This window comes from Antechinus flavipes, chromosome 3, assembly GCF_016432865.1.
Source record: "Antechinus flavipes isolate AdamAnt ecotype Samford, QLD, Australia chromosome 3, AdamAnt_v2, whole genome shotgun sequence".
Lineage (NCBI taxonomy): Eukaryota > Metazoa > Chordata > Mammalia > Dasyuromorphia > Dasyuridae > Antechinus > Antechinus flavipes.
Genome location: NC_067400.1, coordinates 218,649,527 through 218,676,203, shown reverse-complemented (window position 1 = coordinate 218,676,203; position 26,677 = coordinate 218,649,527). Strand labels below are relative to the sequence as shown.

At 32.1% G+C, this 26,677-nt stretch overlaps 1 protein-coding gene across 2 annotated transcripts in view; it reads right to left on the bottom strand.

Annotated features, from left to right (window-relative positions):
* Positions 1-26,677, bottom strand: part of NLGN4X (neuroligin 4 X-linked) — a 472,262-nt gene that overhangs the window by 190,193 nt on the left and 255,392 nt on the right. For both annotated transcript variants that reach the window (XM_051984569.1, XM_051984571.1), the window contains one exon: positions 23,860-24,012. In XM_051984569.1, the coding sequence (XP_051840529.1) occupies positions 23,860-24,012 (153 nt within the window). The remainder of the gene's footprint in view (positions 1-23,859; positions 24,013-26,677) is intronic.

Genomic DNA, 26,677 nt, shown 5'->3' with positions numbered 1-26,677 from the left:
GTCCTATCACATTCTTAGAAGCATATATTATAAAATTATCTAATGTAATTTACTTTCAGAAAGGATTTTAAAACTATCATCTGAGTCTACGATTTTATTTTTAAATACACATGAAACAAGAAAAATAACATGACAGATTTATTTTAATTCTATTATTTCAATTTCAATGTAATATATCGTACGTCATCATGTCCTTTGAAGGGGCATCAATTTAAGGACATTCTATTGAGTTCCATTTTGCTAATTTTACAGTTAAACTCTGTTAAACTGATGCTAATACAAGCTGTCATTTCCACAGTTTATTTCCCCCTCCCACACAATCAACTCTCAAAACTATTAAAATTATTCACTCCTTTTTATTTAATTTGAAAGCTTACTGTTAAAGGAAGATGACTAAAATTGCTTATACCCTAGTAAAATATTAAAACTATAATAATTTTGGAGATAATCTGCACATATGTGTTACATACATCAAGGATATAAGAAGTTTGATTGCTCTCCTTAAAAAAAGAAAATGCACAAAGAATTTAAATGGTTTCTAAAAATCTGATTTTTTAAAACATGTGACATTTAAAGTTTAGAATTTTGGCATTTACAGCACATGGGTCAGTTATAGTGAGCATACAGTTTTGAGTGCCTTTGCTTTAGAATCAAACAGTAATGCTTTTTAATGTGAAAGTTAATGAATTTTTTGAGCTAGATTTATATACATACACACAGTAGGTATATGAAGTGTGATTCATTATATGCTATTTTAGGAATGAGAAAAACAAATCTTGACTATTTTTTCTGTTTCATGAGAATGTAAGTTTATGATTAAATTATAAGTATCATATTCCAACAGCATTCATTTATAGAATTATGAAATGATGGTAAGAAGGGTCAGAGATGCTCTAAGTAGAAATGAGTAAAACATCAAATATACTGATGGACTTTGGTTGGCAATTATTTGTCCCCCACTTAAAAGTATTTACTTATTTTTATTACATGTAAAGGCAGTTTCTATAGTTTTCAACACTTATTTTTATAAGACTTAAATTTCCAATTTTTTGTCCCTCCTTCCATTCCCTTCTCTGGCCCCAAGGTAGCAATCAATCTGAGATAGGTTATACATATAGGTTATGCTTTTATTTTATTCTTATTTGAAAGAAAAAAATAGGGCATAAGGAGAAATCATAAGAAAGAAAAAACAAAACAAAAAAGTGAAAAATAGTGTGCTTAAATCTGCATACAGATTTTATATTTCTTAATCTGAATATGGATGGCATTTTCCATCATGATTCTTTTGGAATTGTCTTAAATCATTCTCTTGCTGAGAAGAGCTAAGTCTATCAAAGTTAATCTTCACACAATGTTGCTGTTACTATATACAATGTTCTCCTGATTACACTCAGTTCACTCAGCACCAATTCATATTAAGTCTTTTCAGGTTTTTTATGAAATTGGCCTGCTTGTCATTTCTCTTAACACAATAGTGTATCATTGCATTCATATTACACAGCTTGTTCAGCCATTCTCTAATTGATGGGTATCCCTTCATTTTCTAATTCCTTGCCACCACAAAAAGAGCTGCTAGAAACATTTTTTTTTACATCTGGTCCTTTTTTCTTTGATCTCTTTGGGATATAGACCTAATACTGGTATTACTCAATCAAAGGGTATACACAGTTTATAGCACTTGGGGGAATATTTCCAAATCGTTCTCCAAAAGACTTGGATCACTTCACAACTCCACCATCAAGGCATTAGTGTTCTAATTTTCCCACATCCTCTTCAACATTTATCATTTTTCTTTTATGTTATACTATCTAATCTGATAGATGTGAGTTAATACTACAGAGTTGTTTAATTTGTACTTCTCTAATCAATAGTCATTTAGAACATTTTTTTCATATGATTATAGATAGTTTTAATTCATCTAAAAACTGGGTTGGCAAATGTTGCAATGTAATATTTAAAAGAAATAAACTTTAGGACCTGTGACTCTTCCATCATGACAAAGGAGATGTATATTAGAAAGATGAGTTAGAATATGATGCATGTTAGAATGAAGGTAGTCCTTCTGGAAAAAAATAGTTTTATCTTTTTTTTTTTAATTCCATGGAAATGGAATACTATAAGAGAAAGATAATCATAGAATTTAGGGCTAGAAAAAATTAGAGAGATTATGTAGAATGGGGATTTTTAACCTGTTTTTCTTTCATGGACCTCTTTGGCAATCTGGTGAAGTTTATGAACCCCTTCTCAGAATATTCTCTTTAAATTTACAAAGTAAAATACAAAGTATTATAAAGAAAACCAATTATATGAAAATACAGTTATCAAAAAAGAACACTAAGATTTCATGAACTTCATTTAAGAATCCTTAATGTTATTTAATCTCAATTTTTAGATGAAAAAACTAAGGATTTATGAGATTAAGTAATTTGTTTTTGTAACATAATAAAGAGTTGTTATGATTAATTCCTATATACTTTTACTCCAAATTCAATGCTCATTTCATTATGTGATACTACCTCAGCTAAGGCTTGCTATAGTGGAAATGTCTGCTTTACAACTTTGCAAGTTAAGATAAAGGTATAAATAGAGAGAAAACAATCTGTTTTGTGATCTTAGAATTTAAGATACAGATACAAAATAAAATACCTAATCTTGGTAGTAAAGGCCCAGATAATAAAATCAACAAAAATAGCTGCTATTGCTACAATCATCAGAGATGGAAAAACATGGAAAACATCAAACAATCCTTTGTCAGGGTACTATTATCATCTTTAAGATAATCCAGGAAAGCTTTTAAATGAAAACAAATTGGATATGAAAGGGGAAGAAGTACCACAAATCTTGTCTTGAGAACTTTGTACATGAGACAATCTTACTTGGCAGCAGCTAGGTTTTTGGATATCACCAAACCTAATCTTTACATACACATAAAGACTGCATACACATATGAATGTGGAAATACACACACATATAAATATGGCAACCAGTAAAAAAAATGCAGGAATCTGTTGTTTCCAAGAGTAGCAATTCATCTGTTAATTGCAAATTCTCAATATATATGTCAAGAAGCCTGTATATTTTGAACTTATTTTACTCTATGGAAATACCTACTGAAAGGATAGGGTAAATATGTGTGTGTGTGTGTGTGTGTGTGTGTGTGTGTGTGTGTGTGTGTTGGGAGAGGGAATTTTACAAATATAATCTTGTACCGGCAGACTGAAATCACAATGAAGAATAACTAAAACATGTACAAAAGTTCTAACAACTAGTCCACCAAGGTAGACTTGGAACAATGACTAAATCTTTCATGATTTATCCAGGGGTATGTTAGATTTAGCTCCAACGAGCTCATGAGAGTTGACTGTTAATTTTTCTTTGGGGGCATTTACACTTCAGAAATCAGCAATTACTATAAATCACAGTTTAATTTATTGTTTTTTATTGCTTTAATTTAAGAAAGTAATGGAGAGAATCTTAATAAAGTAGATCAAACTCAAAAATAAGTTTTTAAATTTTTTTAATCTTAAGAATTGGTGTTAAATACCGATTAACATCTGTATAAATGAAGACAAAATTTGTTCAAAAGACAGAAATAGAAAATTTGAGCAAAATGAAGATTTTAATTTTGTTTGTAAAAGTGGAATAATGATAGAACATAAACAATCTTGATATACGAGTTATAGATGGAATTAAACAGCTCTTAATGTTTACACTTAGATAATTCAAAAGTATTCAAATCATTTGTGTGAGGGGCAGGTGAATCACATCACTTCTCTGAGCCTGTGAATATGAAGGAGTTGAACTTAATCAACTTTTTTATATATATAGACTTTCAGCTTTTATCCTAGAATTCTCTTCTTCATTTTTCATTGAGTCTGTCACATGCCATTTGGTGTCCCAAACAATTAACCAACCAACAAATATTTATACAACCCTGGCCATGTGGAAATACAGAAGAATAGGTCATGGTCCCTGACCAAGGAGTTTAAAACTCTTGCTAATGAGAACATACCAAAGAACCAATTAGAATAGAAAAAAAACCCAATATAGACAATCAAGATCCAAATTAGGTAGCACAGAATATAACAGTTATAACAATTCAGGGGAGGGATCAACTGGACTACTCTTGTTTGGGAATAATTTTTGCATTAGGTGGGCTGGACAGAGAATAACTAGAATGTGAAAACTTAGAAATGAAAAGATGAACAAAGACACAATGAGTAGAATGAAAATAGAATGCTTAAGGAAGGAGAAATAAAAAGATTTATGTTATGAGTTACAGAATGGTAGTTAATTAGAACTAGGAAAGTAGGCAAGTAGCAGAGTAAGTCAAATCAGATTTTGAAAAAGACTTGATAGTATTTGGAAATCAACTGAATGAGAGAAAAAGAAAACAAAGAGACTTGGCAATTGGCTTTGGAGACTAAGGAAAATATGAAATATATTTATTGGTGTGTGTAGGGGTGCATGCGTATGAATACATACACACACACACACACACACACACACATATGCTTACACACAGAATACAACATTGATATCCATCTACAAAACTTCAACAAAGTCCCAAAAATCTTTTTCCTTAAAATTCTTAAAATTCAACTCCTTCATTCTCCTCAGAGACAATTTCTTCTGACATAATCCTGTCAGATAAAGATGTCAGATAACAAATTATATCTAAATTCCTTAACTTAAAATTCAAATATAATAAAGTCTTGTTTTAATTTTGAGTCTTTTTTTACAACTTCCTGAAATTATTATTAACAGTAAATGTATGATTTGTATACATATTTTATATAACTATATACCCAGCACAGCATAAAAAATTTATTGAGCAAAAAAGGCATCATGAGTGGAAAAAGTTTAAGAAACCTGAAACTAGATGAAAATACATTCCCATGATATGTCCCAGTCTCTCCCTTTAGAGTCTTTTTTAATGCGGTTCTATTCTTTGGAATGTCCCCATATCCATTTTCACTGCTGAAATCTTCCCATCCTTCAAAGTCCATCTCAAAAAAACATGTTCTCATGAAGACTTTCTAATTCTCTCTATCTCTGTCTCCCTTCTGCTCCATACACACACACCACCCCATACATAGTCCCTGTTGCCTTCCTTTTCTTCCCTAATAATGCAGCCACCTGGTACACACCCTTATCATCTCACTTCCAGACAATTATAATACCCTGTTAGTTGTTTTCCCTACTTCAAATCTCTCCCTATTCCAATCTATCTTCCACTGAACTAAACTATTAATATTATTAACTATGAACTATTAATATTAATAACCAATATTAATATAATTCCTACAGTATAGGAGTGAGCATGTTAGTCCTGTATCGTTCCCCCCTCCAAATAAACACCAATGGCTTCTTATTATTTGAATAATAAAATAAAGTTCTGTTTGTACTTCAAAGTTCTTCAAAACCTGGTTCCCTCCTACTTTTCCAGAGTCTTTACTTCTATACTCACACTCTATGATAATGGCCTCCTTGTGGTTCCTCTCACAAAACATTCCATCTCCCACAAAAGCATTTTCACTTGCTATCCTCTACACCTGTCTCCTTCCTTGTCTTGACCTGCTGACATTCTGACCTTCTTCAGGGCTCTGGTGAAATCTAATATTCTACTAGAAGCTCCTTTGAGCTTTCTTCTGAGGTTACATCCACTTTCTATGGAGTATGTCTTGTTTGTGCATAGTTGTTTGCACATTGTCTAATTCTAATGAATGAAAGCTTCTCAAAAGAAGAGACCATTTTTGTTCTTTATATTCCCAGTACTCAGCATAGTGCCTGGCACGTAGCAGGTGCTTAATAAATGCTTCTTTATTTGTTTTGACTTTATATAATTTCCAATTATGTTTATTATTTTCCTAATAGTAAAACCAACCTTAAATTCTTAGATGAGAATTTCTAGTTCACAGACTTTAGAAATCTGGTCCCTGACCCTTTCACTGTTCTAAAACTACTTTTTACAGGATTACCAAAAATAGGTCAACTACCAAATACAATGTCCTTTTCTCAATTCTCACCTTAATTTTTTTTCTTCTTTTGACAATATAGATCATTCTTCCAGAATCCCTATTTTTCTATTATAGAACCTCCTATTTAACTTTTCTAAATCTATTTACTCCTTTTTCATCTCTTTAGTAGTAATATTATTCAAGTCTTACCTCCTAAACATGGATAAATTTCAAGGCTCTCTGATACCTATATCCTAATTATTGAGTCCCTGAGAATATTTTATCTTGCAGGGTTCCAGAATTCCTGGTTATCTCCTACTTTCTCCTTGCTCTGCTTCAACTCCACAACAGTGTTATTAACCAGCATGGATACCCTCCTTCCCTTCCTTCTACCTTCTTAACAGACCTCAACTTTCCAGTTTGTCATTTGCCTTTTGGGGGGGATATGGAATAGGGAGGCTTGTCATCTAGAAAAGGTTACTCTTGATGCTACAACTTCCTAAGTGAATTTTTCCGGGTTTAAGAATTCTTAGCTTCCTGGATTTATTTCACATTATTTTCATTCATTTATTTATACACCCCCCCCACACACACACACACACAAGAAAATAGGCCAGCCCAACTAATCCCTGAATTTCAAGTTTTTTCTCCTATCTCTCTGAATTATATAGGCATCTGAGAATAAACTCCTTTCTCATCTTTACTCTTTCAAAATGTTCTTCTTCCTTAAAAGTTTAACTTTGCTGCCAACTTTTTATTTTTCTCTTTTTTTTATTATAACTTTTTATTTAATTTTTTTTACAACATTATCCCTTGCACTCACTTCTGTTCCGACTTTTCCTCTCTCTCCCTTCACCCCCTCCCCCAGATGGCAAGCAGCCCTATACAAGTTAATTATATCACAATGTATCCTAGATACAATATATGTGTGCAGAACCGAACAGTTCTCTTGTTGCATAGGAAGAATTAGATTCAGAAGGTAAAAATAACCTGGGATGAAAAACAAAAATGCAAACAGTTTACATTCATTTCCCAGTGTAGTTTCTTTGGGTGTACCTGCTTCTGTCCATCCTTGATCAATTGATTCCATCAGAATACATCCTCATAAAGTATCGTTGTTGAGGTATATGATGATCTTCTGGTCCTGTTCATTTCACTTAGCATCAGTTCATGTAAGTCTTTCCAAGCCTCTCTGTATTCATCCTGCTGGTCATTTCTTACAGAACAATAATATTCCATAACATTCATATACCACAGTTTACCCAGCCATTCTCCAATTGATGGGCATCCACTCATTTTCCAGTTTCTAGCCACTACAAACAGGGCTGCCACAAACATTTTGGCACATACAGGTCCCTTTCCCTTCTTTAGTATCTCTTTGGGGTATAAGCCCAGTAGAAACACTGCTGGATCAAAGGGTATGCACAGTTTGATAACTTTTTGAGCATAGCTGCAAATTGCTCTCCAGAACGGCTGGATGTGTTCACAATTCCACCAACAATGTATCAGTGTCCCTGTTTTCTCACATCCCCTCCAACATTCCGCATTATCTTTCCCTTTCATTCTAGCCAATCTGACAGGTGTGTAGTGGTATCTCAGAGTTGTTTTAATTTGCATTTCTCTGATTAATAATGACTTGCTGCCAACTCTTTCAAGAAACCTCTCTGTCCCACCTTCTTCCCAACAACCCTCAGCATGAATGTCCTTTCTCCTTCCTCAAATTTTGTCAGAATACCATCTCTGCCTCTTTCCTTTGCCTTATTACTTTGTTGCCCTCAAAAGAATGTAAGTTACTTGAGTTCAAGGACTCTTGTCTTTATACATACAAAGTGCTTTATAAATGCTTATTGATTAATATTATTCTCATCTGTGTATATATGTCCTAAGCCTTTCTCAACTCCCAGTACAATTTTAGCTCATTAAAAGTTATCTTCCTAATTCTATTAGCACCTATGTGGGAGGGCTTTATATACAGCATGTGTCTTTCCATAGTCGTTTGAGTCACCTATAGTTTTGCTTCTTTGTATCTTGTGATATTCCATGATTTTACAGTCATATAGCATCACTGGGTGAATATTAGAATTCTTTAAAATGCCTTTTCCTCCCTTATCAAACTAAAACTGTGGAGTAATTTCTCAAATCTGATCCAACTCTTTCTCTGTCTATTTAGTTTTGGAATCAGCTCAACTTCTAGCTTTAGCTCGTCTTATCCAAGATTTATGTGCTAATGGATTAATTCAGTGTGATGTTCATTCAAGTTCACACTATAGTATAAGAAATTAGTTTGCTGGATGGCTAAGTCAATCTCTTTTGATTGACTGTAGACCTCACATTAGTCATTTAATTTCTCATCCAAAAAAAAAAAAGTTCATTATATTAAAACTTAAGACATTCCCTTAAAAGTTCATTCACCCCCATTCCAATGCAATATACACATAAAGACTATTATCAGAAAAATATGCATTTAGTACAGTATAGAAGTGAATTATCTTTCACTTTCCCATTAAACTTTAGAAATGTAATTCAAACATCCCAACCTTTTAATAAAATGAATTCATTTTAGAAGTGTGTCTTGCATAAAATAAGATTCATTTCTAAAAAGGTGACAACCTTCAGGAGAATGACATTATGATACAGAAAGTTGTGCTAAAAAGTGCATTTCTGGTCAATTAACTAAAATATCCAGCTTTGTGTATGACCACTTATGTTTGTGTATATTCCTCATCCAAAGGAGATAAAGCAAATTTGCCAGCCTAACCTTTGTAAAGAGTAAGTTTTAATTTTAAAATAATAATAATAGCTAATATTTATATAGCAATTACTATGTGACAGGCACTGTATAAGCACTTTATGATCATTATCTCATTTCTTCCTCACAGCAATCCTGGGAAGTAGGTGCTATTATTATGTTCATTTTATAGCTGAGACAATAGGCAAAAAGAAGTTAAGTGATTTGCCCAGTCACACAAATATTAAGTGTATGAATCTACATTTGAACTCAGGTCTTCCTGACTCCTGGTCCAGAACTCTATTTACTATGCCACTTAGCTATTTCTGCAGATTACATTTTTGCTTTTATCATTGGCGTAATCATGGTAAATGTATGAAAAAAACAAAAAGAAAAGCTCCCAGGAAAGTTTTACACACATACACACATACATGCACGCGCGCACACACACACACACACACACACAGTCTCCAGTCTTAGTGTACCCTGTATAAGTATGTATATAAATCTATATCTATATTGATATACATACTACATAGACAGATATAGTGCTTATATGTGTGTACTATGTATTTTTTTCTATAGGCATATATGAATATGTGCAGACATATGCAATGAAATATAACTATTTGTTGTGGCACAGATTATATGATAATACTATTATAAATTTAGAGGTGGAAGATGAGATTATGGCACATTTAAGTTAAGTTACCTGCTCAGGTTCAAAACTAGTAAATGTCTGGGGAAGTATTGGAATACATGCATTCTTGAATCTAGTCCCCATTTCCTAAGTACTGTGTCCTCCTGCTTCTCTGAAGGTATATCAGGTAAACCAGATCTCACTTTTTTTTTTTTTTTTTAGATTTGCCATTAGTTGACTTGAAAGAATTATTTATCTTAAATATGTTTAAGATAGAGAACATGATATATTGGATAGAAAGTCAGCATCAAAGCTAGGAAGACTTTGGTTTAAGTTCCTTTTCTGTTATATATTGATTGTGGTCCCTCTATCAATTATTTTGTGCAACTAACTTAACCTCTTAATTATCTAGATAATACTCAATAATTATAAATTGCATAAAAGCTGATGCCCTACTTAGATATAGAGAGTTTCCTCTCTTGGGAGTTCTAATTAAGTGGAACTGAATCTTTATCCTTATGCCTAAAGTATCAGGGAAGTTGCACAGGCTAATAAGGAGGGAAGTGTGTAAAAATTATTTCTTCAAGAAAATAATCAAAATTTCGATGTTTCTATATGTTCTACTTCAGGTTATTGTCATCTTTCTTCGCAATCCCAATAATTCCTTATCATATCACTCCCAATCCTCAGATCAACTTAGACAAGAGGATTGGGAGAGCATATAGAAACATCCCAATTTTGATCAATTTAATTGAAGCTATAAATGAGAAAGAGCTCTTCTCATTTATAACTACAATTAAATCTCAGAATCAGGTTTATGCTGTATATACAGACCAGATTCTTACTCCAAATAACTCAATTGTTAGTCTGAAATTAAAGGAAGATCATATTAAACCAAAAGAAGTGATCTTGTTTTCAGAAAGACAAACTTCTCACTAGATCTGTTTCGAATATAAATATAATTATCTCTTGCAGAGCCCATACTCTCTGTATATTTTAGAATTCAATACAGTGAACTCATAAGATAGCAGTCATTGAAAAATCTTAGAGATAACCAAATTCCAAATACCTGCACTTTACAAATTTTGAAAATGAATCCTAGAGAAAATAAGTGTCTTACCCCAAACAATACAATCTTTAAAATGGCAAAACTAGAGTTCAAAAAAGCAAGCCTTCTCTTCAGTAGAGTGCATAGTCCATTTAAAAATATACATTATATAAATATATTATGTACATTATATGTTTACATAGTATATATAATATATATTTCTATATTTTCCTATATATTTTTATAGTACATAGTACATCTTTTCTTAATATATATCATGCTGCTTCCATTAATTTGGCAAGCATATAAGTCCTTAAGTTAATATGTATTGGAAAAAGTCCACTAGATAGAATAGTTATATAATATCTAAAGTTTAGAGTTTTTAGTTATTTATGGATATTATTATGGATATTAAACATGGATAATGTCTATAAATATAAAATGCAAGTAATTACCAATGAGACTGTGGATCCTTTATAAGTTTATTAAAGATATATTCTGAGCATATGGCATAAATCTCTCATCAGATCTGACTTCATTTTAAACATAAAAGAATTCTGCCCTACAATGTACATGTGCTGCCACCAGGTGTCAGTAGAGTAGAACAGTACAAGATAGCATATTAATTTGAGACAAGATGGTGACAATTCTATCAACTATTAAGTCTTAATGTTCATAATAGAAGAGATTACAATAATACAAAAATAAATAATTTTTAATCAATTAAAAATTTAAGCAAAACAACAAATCTTTATAAAATTTAATCAAATGAAAATAAGAAAACTTTTAATTTTCCTAATCCTATGATGTATCCTCTTAGATTTCTTAAACCACTACCTTCTCTGCACAGATTAAGTACTTAGCATTGCTTGAACCCTATATGCTTCTATAACAGATATTTTTATTCTATTGAAAAGAGGGGGGAGGAAGGAAGGATGGAGAAGAGAGACAGAGAGAAAGAGACAGTGACAAAGACAGAGACAGAGAGAAGGAGAAGGAGAAAAAGGAAGTGAAAGGAAAGATTTTAAAATTATGACATTAAAGTATCAAATTTAGTTACAAAATAGAACAAAGTGATATTTTACCTTGTCTTTCACATGATAACATATCAACAGGAATAATATCCTGAAATATGAAATAAATAGTACATTTCTTCCTTACAAAATCAAGATCTATATTTTGAATGAGTGACCTGTATTCCTTCATGACTACTGTTTGATAGGAAAAAAATAGATGGTTAAGTAGATTTTTTAACTTTCTATCACTTCTAACACTTGACTATGTGTCTTCCAGCTTAATAAAGTTACCAAAGGCCTGACTTGACCTTTACTGAACAAATAATTAGAATTCCTATTGCAAGCATAGTAATTAATAACATCATTGTTTTTAATTTAAAAATTCCTTTTATTAACATCTTTAAGTCGAAGAATAATTTCGCCATGCTCTAGTAGTCAAGAAAACATTGCATTTTACAGAAGTCGTGCTCTGCAATGTCAGATTTGTATTATGTCATTTGTCTCAAAGTTTGTACATCTGTCTTTAGAAGCATGGTTCTATAACTTTTCTCTTTAAAAATGATATTATTATCAATACATATGTTTCCATCAAATAGCAGCAAAGAAAATGATTCTCTAAGGCAGAGAACTCAAATTGCTTGACCTGTAGTAATTGGGAAATATTCACCAAAATGAATAAAAGTAAAATATAACTGTTATAATGTTAACTTGTGATTTTATAAGTCAATATTTGACTAGCATGTATCAATTTCTACCTGAATATAACTGAATAACCTAAGTAACCAAAAAGAGTGTAGTACCAAACTCTGAAAGGTAATAAGATTTTTAACACATATATTGGCTACCACATGATAAAAAAAAATAATAATAATTTGATTAAAATGTTTATTAAAAGAAACAGATTGTATAGAATGAACCACTAACATCAACTTCTGCCTAGCAAACAACAATTTCTTCAAAACCATATGGTATTTCATAAATTATATTATTGGTCACCAGTGAGGCAAGAAAAATATTCAGGAAATATCACAAGCATATATTGCCAAGTGTTAGACTGATATAAAATTATCACTAGCAACAGTATGACATATTGTGAGAATGTGTTACAGACATATACATGCATACATATGTGTTTATGAATATATACATGGAAAGAACAAGAAATAGAGAGACAGAATGAGAACTTCTGGCACTGCAAAATTAAGTAGAAATCATTCAGTTCAATGCTTTTCATTATTTGTTCTTAATCAGAAAGTTCAAACGTACTATCTGGCCACATGTGGGTCAAAACACTCTTAAGTATGTTTTTTATGTTTGATTGTAATGTGTTGATGTATTAAGACAAGTGTATAAACATGTGGTTTTCTAAGACCACAGGGATCATTATGTGTGGTTTAGTAGATCCCATTCTTATCTGAGTTTGACACTACTGTTCTAGAGCACTTAGTTAATCAATGGAACTAGAATCAAAGTCTTACTGTTAGTAATCTGTACAATATACCATGTTGCGGCTTCTAAGAAACAACACTATTTTATTTATATATGTGTGTGTGCATGTATATATATACACGCGCACGCACACACACACACGAAGTACTAGAGGAAGAAAACACCTTTAAAGAAACATTATAACAATCCTTTCTAAAAATGGAGATCTCAAACTATAAGTAAGGCTAGGAATAATGAGGAGGGAACTCAGGAATATTTAGGGAAAAAGGGGGCTCTCATAAATAATTTGGTCACTGGAATTCATCTATTCATAGTAGTCAAAAGAATTTTAGAAATGTTCTTACCCAATTCTCACTTTTTAGATTAAAAAAGAGGCTAAGATATGAAGTCTTGGGGCTGAAATAAAATTGAGACCAAGTGATCCAATCCATTTGTTATTATTCAAGTTAAATATTCTCATGATATAGATGAGGGTACAGAGAGACCAAATTATAAGACCATACTTCTGTCAAGAAGATCCAGATACTCCTAAAGTAAAATAGGACATCTGGGAATACCATCTATACCACTTTTAACAATATTCATGTTGGCTTCTGAAGGTCTTTTTGTTTTCCACTATACATCATCACATCAGGCTGACTGGCTAGAAATGAGTCAACGATGTGCATTCTGATTACAGTCATATAGAAATAGTACATTTTGAATACCTTCAAAATACCTAATGATCCAAATAGTCAGTGGTAATGGTTAGTCTTTGTAGATCTTGTAGAATTACTACAGTATCTAGAGGAAACTAGCCATTACAAAAACAAGGAAGTAGGAGGGAAAAAATAGTTAAATGAGGTAAAAAAACTACATCCCCATTCCAATGCACAAAGATAGCCAATAACTATACTTTCTTTCTAATGAACAGAGGTGGGAGAAAGAGTTAATTAAACTGAAGTATTTAAAGAGAAGGTAGGACATTTGATATTTCTATTCAATAAATAGAACAAAAAAAAATCTTGGGACCTTAAAACCAAGATAGTTAAAAGGGGAGAGAGAAATAGAATAATAAAAATTTAGATATGGAAGGCCACCTCAGAAGTTAGTAAGTCCAACCCATACCTAAATAGAAATAGTTTTAACAACATACCACAAAAAAGGATTCATGAAATCTGTGCTTGAAAAGTATCCGTGAGGGATAACACACTAGTTCTTGAAACAACTCTTTCTAATATTGGAGAGCACCGTTGAGAAAATGTTGCCTATATTGATTAAACTAAATTTTATGTCTTAAACTCATTATTATGATTACCATTTATTTATCATTTTAAGGTTTGCCAAGAGTTTCATAAGTATTATCTTATTTTATTCTCACAGCAAGCATGGGAAAACCCAAATTTACAAAAGTAGAAACTGAATGAAGGAGAGGTTAAATATCATACCTTGGGGCACCTAGCTAATCTGCCTGAATTTAATCTGAATTCATGTCTTCCTGCCTTCAAACTCAAGCAGTACTTTCTACTGCATCAACTTCAAAATCAGAACTACTAATTTTTTGGAGTTTAGGGTTTCTTTAAATTCCCCAGATGTTTTTCATATAAGCTATTATCAAGCCATACCCCGTCATTCTTATGCTTTTGAAGCTAATTTTGGCTCTGCTATAACACTTTATTTGTATCTAATTATTTCAATGTATTGGATTTAGTGTGTTTCCCAGAGTTCAAGCCTGGATGATTTGCACAGAAATCTCCTCATTGATCTGGATAATTTGATGTTGTGTCTCAGTGTGAAGGGCAGAGTTGACTTAAGAATTTGGGAGAAGAATATATTTCTTCTTGTTTTGCAAAAGAACATATGTGGCTTCATACCCTACTGGGGAGAAATCAAAAGAGAGAGAGAGAGAGAGAAACAGAGACAGAGAGACAGAGAGAGACAGAGAGAGAGAGAGAGAGAGAGAGAGAGAGAGAGAGAGAGAGAGAATTTAAGAGAAAGAAAATGTCTTTAGAAAACAACAGAAATAGATATAGATAGATAGGTAAACAGACAGACAGGCAGGTAAACAGGACTGACTGCTTTAACATGTCTTTCATTCCCAGTTTCCCTCCTTAGCGACATAGGGATATTTGTCCTTGAATGAGATTAGATATTCTAAGTACAATGTACTTGTTTGTGAATAAAAAGAATTTTGATTCTTTTTTTCTATTCAAATTGTATAAAAATAAAGTTTGATCTCTTTTAATGGCTTCATCTAAAACATGGATAAATACTAAATAAAACAGTTAAGTGTAGATGCCTGAGGTACTGGATTAGGGATTTCCTTCCAAGCTGAAATCAAAACATTAGAAAATGTCCTGAATCCAGCTATTCAATCAGTTGCAAGTACACCTAACTGTGTTATCTTGCTCTCATATCTCAATTCAGTCCACAAAAAGAGCTTAAGACAACATCAAAAGGTTGAGTAAAAACTAAGTGAATCATACTCATCGCATTCTTCTAATTTATCAGTCTAGTAATCCTATTTTAAATGGAAGGGATTTTTCACAGTAGAAGTTTCATGATCTTTGAATAAAATCAACAGTTTTACAGTTTCAGTCTTTACCTTTCTTTGTAATAAGTGGGAGATAAAAACTTTATGAAAGGTATTTGTTTTATAAATAACTAGTATAGCCACATCTGCTCACTATTATAAACATTTTCCTGAATTTGAGATCAACCTGAAATTTCTGTGCGAAAGGAAATCCAATAATGTTTAATCATGGTATTGAAGTAGGCTGATTTTCCTTAAGATTTTTCTCATGAAAAAAAATTTATAAATATACAAAAAAAAGGTTTTTGCAGGTAATTCCTTTTTTATTTTTACATCTAGAAGTAATAAAAGAACAAACTATGTAGAATTTCAGGGAAAATATTTGGCTTTTAAACCGTATAATAAATTTTTCAAGAATTTCTGAAAATATAAATTAATAACATCAATGTTAGGAACATAGGATTAGAGCTAGACGGGACCTTAGAGACCATATAGTCTAGCCCTCCTCGTTTATAGATAAAGGAAATGATTGTCAGAGAAGTTAAATAGATTGTTCGTGGATACAAAGCTAGTAAAACTCAGATGCAAAATGTGAACTTAGCTTTTATCTGTTTCAAGTCTGGAAATTTAATCACTATGAAATTAATCAATTAAAAGCACATTTATTCAGTACCTACTACATACCAAACACTAAGAAAAAAATAATTTCACATTTATCTATCAATGACGTAACAGCACTGATTATTGCTATTGAGTTATTATCGATTATTACTGATGGATTTTGTTCCATATTTTCTAAAAAGTGACTTCTCACAATTTCAGGGAAATTGCAGAAACTTGGTATTGAAATCAATCCTTCACTGACATGAACAGGCCATCAAAATGCAAAGAAGCTAGAAATACAGAATTTTTATGGCAATTTCAATTCAAATGGAAGTGATTCAGTGACATGGTGCTAGTATGCTGTCCAGGTTTCACAGGCAAAAAACAATGAAATCAGCACAATAACTTTGTAGTCCCTCAGTTTGGTAGTCAGTCTACCACTTTTTCTCTCCCACACTTTCTTTCTGAACCTCCAAAACACTGAACTAGCTCTGGAAATGTGTGTGTGATGAGGTTGATTATTGATGTGTACGTCTCTTGAAAGTATACTACCAAGCTAACTTAATTAATTCACAACATTCAAAACTTCTCTCTTTGTTGTAACCAATGATTCCACATATGGATGATGGTTCTGATGGAGGACTTGTGTAGGCCAAAATTAGCATAAGTGTTAGAGAATTGATCCATAGTTTGTTGGAAATCAGCTTCATTGCATTGAGTGTACAATCATCTGCAAACAAAAAATTAAGCATCAACACTCCCTCCACTTTAGTCTTAGCTTATAGCCTTTTTGAATTTGAAGAATTTAACATCAGTGGGGTGCCTGACCCTGATGCCATGTTCATCCACCTTGAAGGTATTTGAAAGCATGACTGAAAACATCATGGGAGCAAGTATGCAGCCTGTTTCACTCCATGGATGGGTAGAAAAATGCAAAAACCTTGTCCATTATCCAGAACCTAGGCAAGCATTTTGTCATGATATTGATATATAAGATTGACAAATTTCTCTGGGCAGCCAAATTTTGACATAATTTTCTATATATACTCATGACTGACAGTATCAAAAGTTTTAAATTAGATCTACAAATATTGTGTACAGACCTCTGTTTTGCTCCTGAAGAACTCACACAGGGCAAGCACCCGCATGATGATCAGAAAGAGATAAAAGAGTTCTCTTTAAAACTTTGGAATTGAGTGTTTGACATAAGAGATACTAGCATAGGAATACCCAGCATGGCACCTTCTCATCAGAGAAGGTGCTGTGCTCTATGAGCAAAACAGATTTGAAGTAGCTCAAAAGAAACTTGAGACTAGAGAATTTTGTGGGGTTTTTTTTTTTGTTTTTTAGAGAATCCACTCCAAATGTTCCCATGGACTATTTGTGCCTAACTTGTGATAGAGCATTCAGAGATCATATTGGTCTGATCAGTCATAGCTGGACAAGCTACAATTTAACTCTAACAGAGTCTTCTTCTAGAACAAAGAAAACAACCAACTAAATAAAATCTGATGTAGGTAAATTACCATCCTAAAGCATTAGGTTCACACCCTTGAAACTCTATATTGTTCAATAGGAGAGGTCAAGGTAGAAATGAATTCCTTAATAGAGTGCTGGAGGTTAATAAATCTCATGCTCAAGATATGTTCTCAGCAGGAGTTACTGAAGACCTTTAGGTCAATTCCTTATTAATATGTCCACTTCCTTCAAGATTGTTCATCAATGAAGGTTAATCTCCACCTGTCAGGGGGCACCCACTTTTCCAAAGGTATTTAAGCATTCAATAACTTCCATAATTTTGTCTTTGATTCTGAGATAGATCACTGTTCATCAATTTATTATCAGCTAGTCTAATTAATAAATCAATTAATAATTATCCAGAAACTCTCTTTGGTTTTTCTTTCATCTCACAGCTCTCCTCCATTGTCTCACCCCAGATTAATGCCACATGCTACTGGATCAAGGAAAAAAAAAGAAAAAAAAATTAATGACATGCATGGAAATTATAGAAAGCGCTCCAAATGAGGAGGAAACAAGGTCAAATTGGTCCCAAAGTAGAACTACCCTCTGATCTGGTAAGTGTGTAAAGAACTGAGGCATATGACAGATCAAAGAGATTCTAGATTTTAAATTTGAGAATTATAAGTTATTCTGAGAAGAGTAGGAGCTAATGGAAAGAGTGGCCTGGTTGTACAAGAAGCACAAAGCTCCAAGAATTTAGTATCTAACACTGTAGATCAAAATGAGGAAGCAGTAGCATTTTTGGAGGAAAATATCTGGAAAATCTGCATGAATTCATAAAATGGTAGTGTTCTGTTACAATATGGTGACATAGTCACTCATGTGCAATGTGGGACATCAACAAGTGTCTCATCTTGTTGGAATCCTTACTAACTGCTAACTAATTAGAGTTGATCTAATCTTACAAGAAGATGTTGTGGGCAGAACCTGAAACAAGGTACTAAGTAGAACTAATTAATACAAGGCTTGTGTTCACACCTTTACTCATAGGAGTTCAATGAGTTCACACCTCCCTTGAAGCTCTTTGGGCCAGAGAGCACTATGGGAGAAAGGAGAAAACCCATAATCCCTCTCTCTCGTATCCCACAATTCCTCCCTCTTGGATAAAAGAAACAGACAGAGGCCCTCGGTCAGATTTCAGTGGAGCTACTCCAGAAGCCCTCTCTCCGAGGCAAGGCAGAATATTTTCCACTTGGCTGGCTGGTGGCAGAAGAAGTTCTTCAGAGGAAGACACTACAAGTCGAGATTTCGGAATGACATGAAGACTGGAGCTGGCTGGAGGCTGAAGAAAGCAGAGGCAGAGGCTGAAGGACCAGACCTTTGGATTTAAAGACATTTGGAGAGAGCTCTTGGAACCAAGCAGAGAGATAGGCCTCTAAGCTAACCGGGCTATATTGGAGATAATAAAAGATCTGAACTTTTATCACCTGGCTGTGTCTTGAGAAGAAAAAGATCACAACACCATCTGATGATTCAAGTTGTGTTATGTCTTCAGATCTTGAAAGCTGGTATTAGACTCATCAGTACTTTATCAAGACATAACCAGACCCAGACTATGTATCAGCAGTTTGGCATGAGGGATATATAAAGTACAAAGTCAAAACCATGGCAGGAAAGGGCAAGAAGAAGCCCTGAGAGTTTCCTGATTGATTGATCAATCATAACTACTTCATCACAGTATCTTCCACCTCAGTGCTGGGACTTGTTGGGCCTCCCTCAACCAGATGGCATTTATAAGCCCCACTATTTATATTCCTGACAAATAGGATCAAGCTATGTTTCTTATGATTAAATAGTAAGAATTCTTTGATCAACACAAATTTCCTAGAAGAAAAATAATAACAAATGCAAAGACAAATAAGTTATTTCATTCCTGTACTCAAAAAATATTCATTGACTTCCTTTTAGCACCAAATTAAATTCACATATTTTTGTTTGACATTTAAGGCCTTCTATAATTTGGTACCACCTTATTTTTCAATTATCTTATTATATGTTTCCCTCTAGTCAAACTTGACTTTGCTGTCTCCTCCAAAGATAATAAAAATGATATGAGCTTCTTTGCTTGTACATATTTAATATATTAGTTCTTCCTGCCACTTTGACACTGGAATTTTTGTCTTTCCTCTAAAACCCTATTCAAATCTTACCTCCTCCAAGAAATCTTCATTGATTTTCCCTAGTGGTATTGACTCTCTTCTTTGAACCTCTCATAGTACTTTGTTTTTTTAATTCCTCTAATGCATTTATTATGTCACTTTGTTTATTATGGTTATCTGTGTTTGTGTATATTTTCTAGTGGTAGAAACTATTTTCTGCTGGGTGATGCTACCGAGAGGAAAGCACTCCTAAGAAAAGATTTGTATCTGCTTTTCTATTTTTTACTTTCTTGGTATTTTTCTATGGGTAGAACCATATAAAATCTTAAACTTGTAAAAAATGAACCAAGCTGGCCCTTTAAGAGAGTAATATGTGTGTGTGTGTGTGTGTGTGTGTGTGTGTGTGTGTGTTGCTCTGTCACTCTGATATCACAAACAGGGATATCAGGGCAAAGAATTAGTCCATCTGTCCTGAAGCAGCTTATTCCTCAAGGTACAAGTCTGTAGGAATTGGGTAATAACAAGTTGAGCTTAATTGTATGTTTGGGATATAATAGATGGTTTTGGCATGATGGAGAGACGAATAAGGTGTAGGGGAAAGATATTTTCAAGTCATGTTCACATCCTACAAACTCTTCATAGCATTTCTGAGGAAGAAGACAGAGGAAGCTGTTCTGAAATGAGTTGGATTTGGAAACTAAATGAAACATAATTAAATCTCAAGTGTAATGTCCTAAAACCTGTGAAAAAATGCCAATCCAATCTTTATTACCTATCTGGGAAAATACATATCTCTTGATCAAACACTTTGGACAAAATTTGAGTTCAAGCAACACAAAGTGATTTTATCTTCAGATTTTGCACACAATTGCAAACAAACAAACAAACAAACAAACAAAAAAACCAGAAATCATTTTGATATAGATGGTCGAATATTGCAGGTCAAATACTAGGTAGAAGTACGAGATTACTGATCTGGAAATACTGACTTCTTCAGACAGTCACAATAGACAGATGGCAGTCAACACCAACATATTTGAAAACAAAAGGGTTTTGGTTTTGCTGAAGCCTGGATGATGGTATCTAAGATCTGTCCACAAAATAAGATAAAAACGACTTACCCTTGTTTGGTGCATCACACTTTGCAGAGTGCTTTTACTTTTGTTATTCCACTTATTTTCACAATACTCCTGTGATTCCTCCTAAGTTTCACAACTGCTCCTAAGGGCAGGGCACTGCTCTCTCCGCCCTACTCACCACTTCCATTATCTTCAAAACCATTTTACCTGGCTATTTAAAATGCTAAACTGGACAAATCAGAGAGAGCTCAGGAATAATAAACATTACTGCCACTAAGTTTTGCAGTCTGGAAGTTTGTTGAGTCAATGAGAGTTGAAGTTTGATGAGATATCTTTGAAAATAATAATAATAAAACATGTATGTACTGGAAAGCAAATCTAGCTTTATTTACTTTTCCTCATTACTTATTAACTCTATTATTTTTGTTGATTTTACTGATTTGATTTAAGGCTTTTTTTTTTTTTTTTTTTAAATGGGGAAGAAACCAATTGAGATACACAAGCATTATTTACATTTCATGGACATAGAATGATAATCTAATCTAGCCTTTTTTTTTTTTTTAAATAGATGAAGACCATGAACTGATATAAGCCCAAAAGCAGTCATAGAACTATTTATGATCAGAGCCAGAGCTAGAAGCCATGTCTCCTGAGATGCTTCCTGATTACAAAATTTCTTTAGGATTTATTTTGCCATTCATTTGGTTTAATTTGATTTTACCACTATTTATAAAAATATGTGATCTTTATATATGAGCTATTTTAAAAAGGTTTTAAACTTATATAAAATTATAATTTCTATAACATTATGTGTTATAACATTATGAGATCATATATGTGTATATGATTATAGTATATTCAGGATTCATATTACATTGTAAATCGCAAATGCATGCACAGTATTTGCATTCAATGCATAATAACTCTTTGTCAACTCTATTTTATGATCTTTTATGAAATATACAGATATCTGATAGGTATTAAAATGATGTCCAGAAAAATGATTTTATTACAAATATCTTACATCTAAAGCTCATGATCCAAAATAAAAATGAAACTTTAAAAAATTTAAAAATCCATCATACAACTATTATTGAATACAACAGTATTTGACTCAAACAAAAAAAAAAATTGCTTTGTACCTTTCATCACTCCATAGTAGTGATGAAATCATACCTAAAGCTTGACTAAATCCTCTTTTTTGCTCTTTCCCAAAAATACTACTTATGTTATCCTAAAAATTTCAAGCTTTAAGAAATTTGGATCTGTGAGGAGAAAAAATTTTAATTTTCTAATATGTGAATATTTAATTTTTATTTTTTTTCAAAAAGTAATTTTTGATACATTATGATAGAAATAATTTATATATTAAAAGCAAAAAATGCTAAGCAAGCAAAGGAGGAATTATTAGACCCTCTTAAAATAATAAAATAATCAATGTTCACAGAAAAATAATTTTTTTTCTGAAGTCTAGCATTATAAATTATATAAATGTATCATACATACAACAGAATACTGTGTAATTCTGGCAAACTTTGCATAGCTTCACTTGGAAAATAAAGCCAAAAGGCTCTTTTAAGACTGGATATTACTACATACAGTAAAATACACTGTTCCTTTTGAAACTGATTTGTAAAGTGACCCACAAGCTTGTCCTCTTTCTCTGTTTCTTTGTTAGAATGGGCCTTTTGTGTAAAATGAAGAAAAGAAAAGAAACTTGATTTCCTGTTTCAATTACACAAGGCCAAAGCAATAACAAGAAGTCTTTTAACTAGTCAGACTATTCTGGAAACTATATAGATAATTAAGGGAAAGGATTCATTTTTTTAAATAATTAGGGGGAAAAAGTCCCTAAAATAAGTCAAGGAGAGAGTCAAAAAGGAAGGGGGGAAGGGAGGAAAGGAGAGAAGGGAGAAAAAGGAGAAAGGAGAAGGAAGAAAATAAAGAAGAGAGGGAGGGAACAAGCAAGGGAAGGAAATAAGGAAGAAGGAAAAGAGTTTTGCAAGGAGAGAGGGAAGAAGTAAAGGAGGTTATGGAGGAAGAATGAAAAAAGAAAAAGGATCTTAAACACTATCATTTGGAATAAAAAATTAATTTATACATTTCAAATAATTTAACATCATCTGAAATGGATAATTTTTCATACATGTCTAGTTCACCATACAGTGCAAATTGATAGTATAGTTCTATGAAATGCTATATAAATAAAATTAGCATTTTAAAATGAAAATGCTATCTGTAATATCTATTTATTTATAAAATAAATTACTATTATGTTTCTTGGATGTATGTCTTTAATCATTTTATTTGTATATTATTAGAATTAAAATCAGGCATTTTCAACCACAAATATAGAACATTAAAAACATATTTTCCGTCCTTTAAATGCACATTCATTGCATAATATGTGTTCCATCAAAGATGAGTATAAAAGACACCTTCATTACTGATTATAAAAATACAACTGTAGACAACAGAATTAGAGAAAACACCTCTCTGACTCATGAAAGGTAAATGTTGAAATAAAACTTAGTTTGTCCATCCCTGGTACAGAATGAAAAATAAAAATAAAAGGAAAATAACAACACATATAAATCTTGAAGTTTCCATTTGTATTATCAATATCCTTATATTCTAAATTGTAAAAAAAAAAAAAAAATTAAAAACTCAATTCTATAACACATGATATGTAACAGTGATTTTGAAAGAAAACCATGTAGGTGAAGATAACCAGATTCCAGCTAGAAACAACTGGGAAATATGATTAGTGACTTGCTTGCCTTCTGATAAGGGCTAAAGTTGCTATTATAATATTTGGAAATGATTGTGAATTTCACTGGATGTTTACAATTTTTTTTCTGCCAAATGTGGACATATTAAGCAGTGCTGATCAAAATAATATTAACACTGCCCCAAGGCAGAACATGTGTTTTTAAATTTAATTGAATTGAATAAGTATGAAAAGACAAGGTAATTTTAAAGAGAATTAACTTTGCATATTTGTTTTAGAAAAACAAAACATATCCAAGTATAAAACTAAGAGTTAGCATTCAGATTTTAACTTTTACTTCAAAGAAAGCAAGCCCATTCAACATCATACATGCAGAGGAAAATGACTGTTTTCTAGGAGTTAAAATAATTCAAAGACAATAAAACATTCCCATTTCCATTACTAATTTTTATCATTATAAGAGAACAACTTACCTAAAACTCCCAGTCTGTAGTTAAGGGTTATGACAATGACATTTCCATAACTTGCTAGAATGCTTCCATCTATCATGTTGCCAGTTCCCTCCATGTAAGACCCACCATGGATATAGACCATGACCGGCTTCTTACTGTTCTGATCATGAATGTCTGGGGAAAAAAAGATTCAAGCAAGAACAATACAATAAAGCAATATTTTATTTTCCAAATTACATGCTTTAACTTAAATATGTAGAAAGGCATTCATTTAACAATTGAGAGTTGATTTCATTATTACTTGTATGCTTGTAATCCTATAATGAGGCACTGAAAAGTGCTATTACTTTAATATTCTCTGCCTTTATTATACAATTCATACTGTGTTAAATGAAATTAGAAATTCTCTTCAATTGGGGAAACCAGGGAAATGTCTGGAAATAGGGGTGTATTTATATGTGTTTGTATATAGATATTGTATACATACACATACATATATACATATATATACACATACACATACATATATATAAGCTTAAAGCACATTTTTCTTCACAATGTTCTATCTCAAATAATATAATTTGAAGATGTATATGAGTTATCATTTATGAACCCTATTCAATTATTTTTACAATTGTTATTGCAAAATTTGAAATTTTCTAAATATAGCTATCATCTTTTCATAGAATAATTGCTTAAAACTTTTAAAACTAGAAATGGCATGGTGGATACTAAAAGGATCTCATCACACAGTAAATGATGAAAATGCAAAATAAGCATTGCTTCTTAAGATCTTGGAAATGCATAAAAAGTATTATCTGATCAAAGGGAGTTTTCTTTTTCTTTTCTGAAATGATAGTTTCTAGTGTTGAAATTAAAAAAATATATATATTCATCATCCAATCTGTCTTTGTAAATGTTAAGTCCCTCTGGTGATGACAGAATTTCCTGTTGCACATGTACTTTGAACACATAAGTGATGTATCTTTATACACTGAAGGGAAAAAAAATAAAAAATATTTTAAAATTATCTCTGATAATTGAAATCTGTTTCTAATTTGAGTATGCTTTTTTGAAAAGCTAAAATCTTCAACTTAGCCTAATGAAAACATAAAGCTAACTGATATAGCTATTCTAAACATAATTTCATATAAAATGAAGAATAAGAGAATTCTACCATATATAATTTCCTCTAATTTAACAGGCTTACTGTATATATAGAGCTGGAAGTGACCTTAGATATCATCTTTGTCTAACAATTAATTTTGGGATGCCATTCTTCCAATTTGAAATTTCTCTGCCAATGGAAGTACTTTGTAAGTCTTCAGTTTATTAAACTAAACCTCTATAAACAAACAGAGAAAAGATTTTAGAGTCAAAAAGAGTTGGGTAGAAATTCTGCCTCTAATGTAGACTAGGTATGTGACCTTGAGAAAGCTAATTAATCTTTCAGTGTTACCAGATAATTGTTTAACTCTAAAAATTACAGACAAGTTGAATTTCTCAAATAAGGGCAGACATTTATACATGTGTTATTCTGCTTGTATTTGTGTATGCTTTTAATGAATATCTTGAACTGTGAAATAAATGTAAAACTTTTTTTTCTCTTTTTTTGAAAATGACCATATCATCTTTATAATGATTAAATCTATGAAGTAAATTATAATTACATAATTTAGAAATGTATTCAATGATAAGAAAAGGCAGATTCAGTACTACACAAAGCATGCTTTAAAAAAAAATGTGCCTCTAAAATGTTGTTCACAGTAAGGTACATGAAAAAGAGTGTAATGTATACACATATAATGCATTTCAAAAATAATCTCTACTACTTTCGCAACAGAAAATTCAAAGCCATGTAAAATCATCTATTGCAAAAATATTTCTTCTGAAGTGTCAACTAACTGAAAACTAAACTTCCTTTGCATTATGCTTTCCAATCATTCTCCCATTTTTATCTAATTGGTATTAGTATAATGGTAAGAAAGTCCATTTACCTGAGATAAAGATATGAGGTGAGTACATTGGGAGAAAATGAGGAAGGAGTAGTGTGTGTGTCTGTATGTGTGTGTATCAGATTAACATCTCTTACCTTTAATGAAAAATAGAACAAGGTTTTCTTTCACTTGAGGAAGTAATAAACAGATGCCCCATCAGTTTCAAATAAAATCAGTTTCAAAAATATCTTTTGGGTTTTAAATGTAAATCAGATAACATTTTAATAGTGGTAATAGCTGCATTTTGAGTATTTTGAAAGTAGCACCTTAAAATTAATAATAATAATAATGGGAAGAAAAAACATTGTAAGAAAATTATTGGAATAAGAGAAACTGAAAACCTACCACTAACAGGTAGTAAAATTATAGTTTTTCTGGACTCACTATCACAAGAGAGATTAAGTGGTAGACCCAGATAAAGATGATATTATTCTAGAGTGTAGAAGACTTGTTACAAAATTGTAGGCAGAGTCAGGGCTCTGACCTTGAGGCCAGTAGTGAAATAATGTTAAAAAAAAGACCAAGCAAAAGAGCAATGGGGGCAAAATGTTTTCCTCACCCAGAACTTGATTTATAGAAGAAATCAACAAGGGCAGCAATTGATAAAATAGCACCTTGAAGGAGTCCACCATGCCAGCAGCGATAACTCGGTATCCCATTTACCAGCTTTAAATTATCTCCTGACCCTAGAACCAGAGGTTCACCAAAGGCCTTCATCCTTTGTAGAAAATAAAGTGAGCTCCAGGTATTTCATTACTGAGGAAGTAAAAATGTTCTTTTAGCAAGCATCTTCTACAAGTAAGAGTTAACCTTATTCTGTTTTTAAAACAAAAATCATTTAT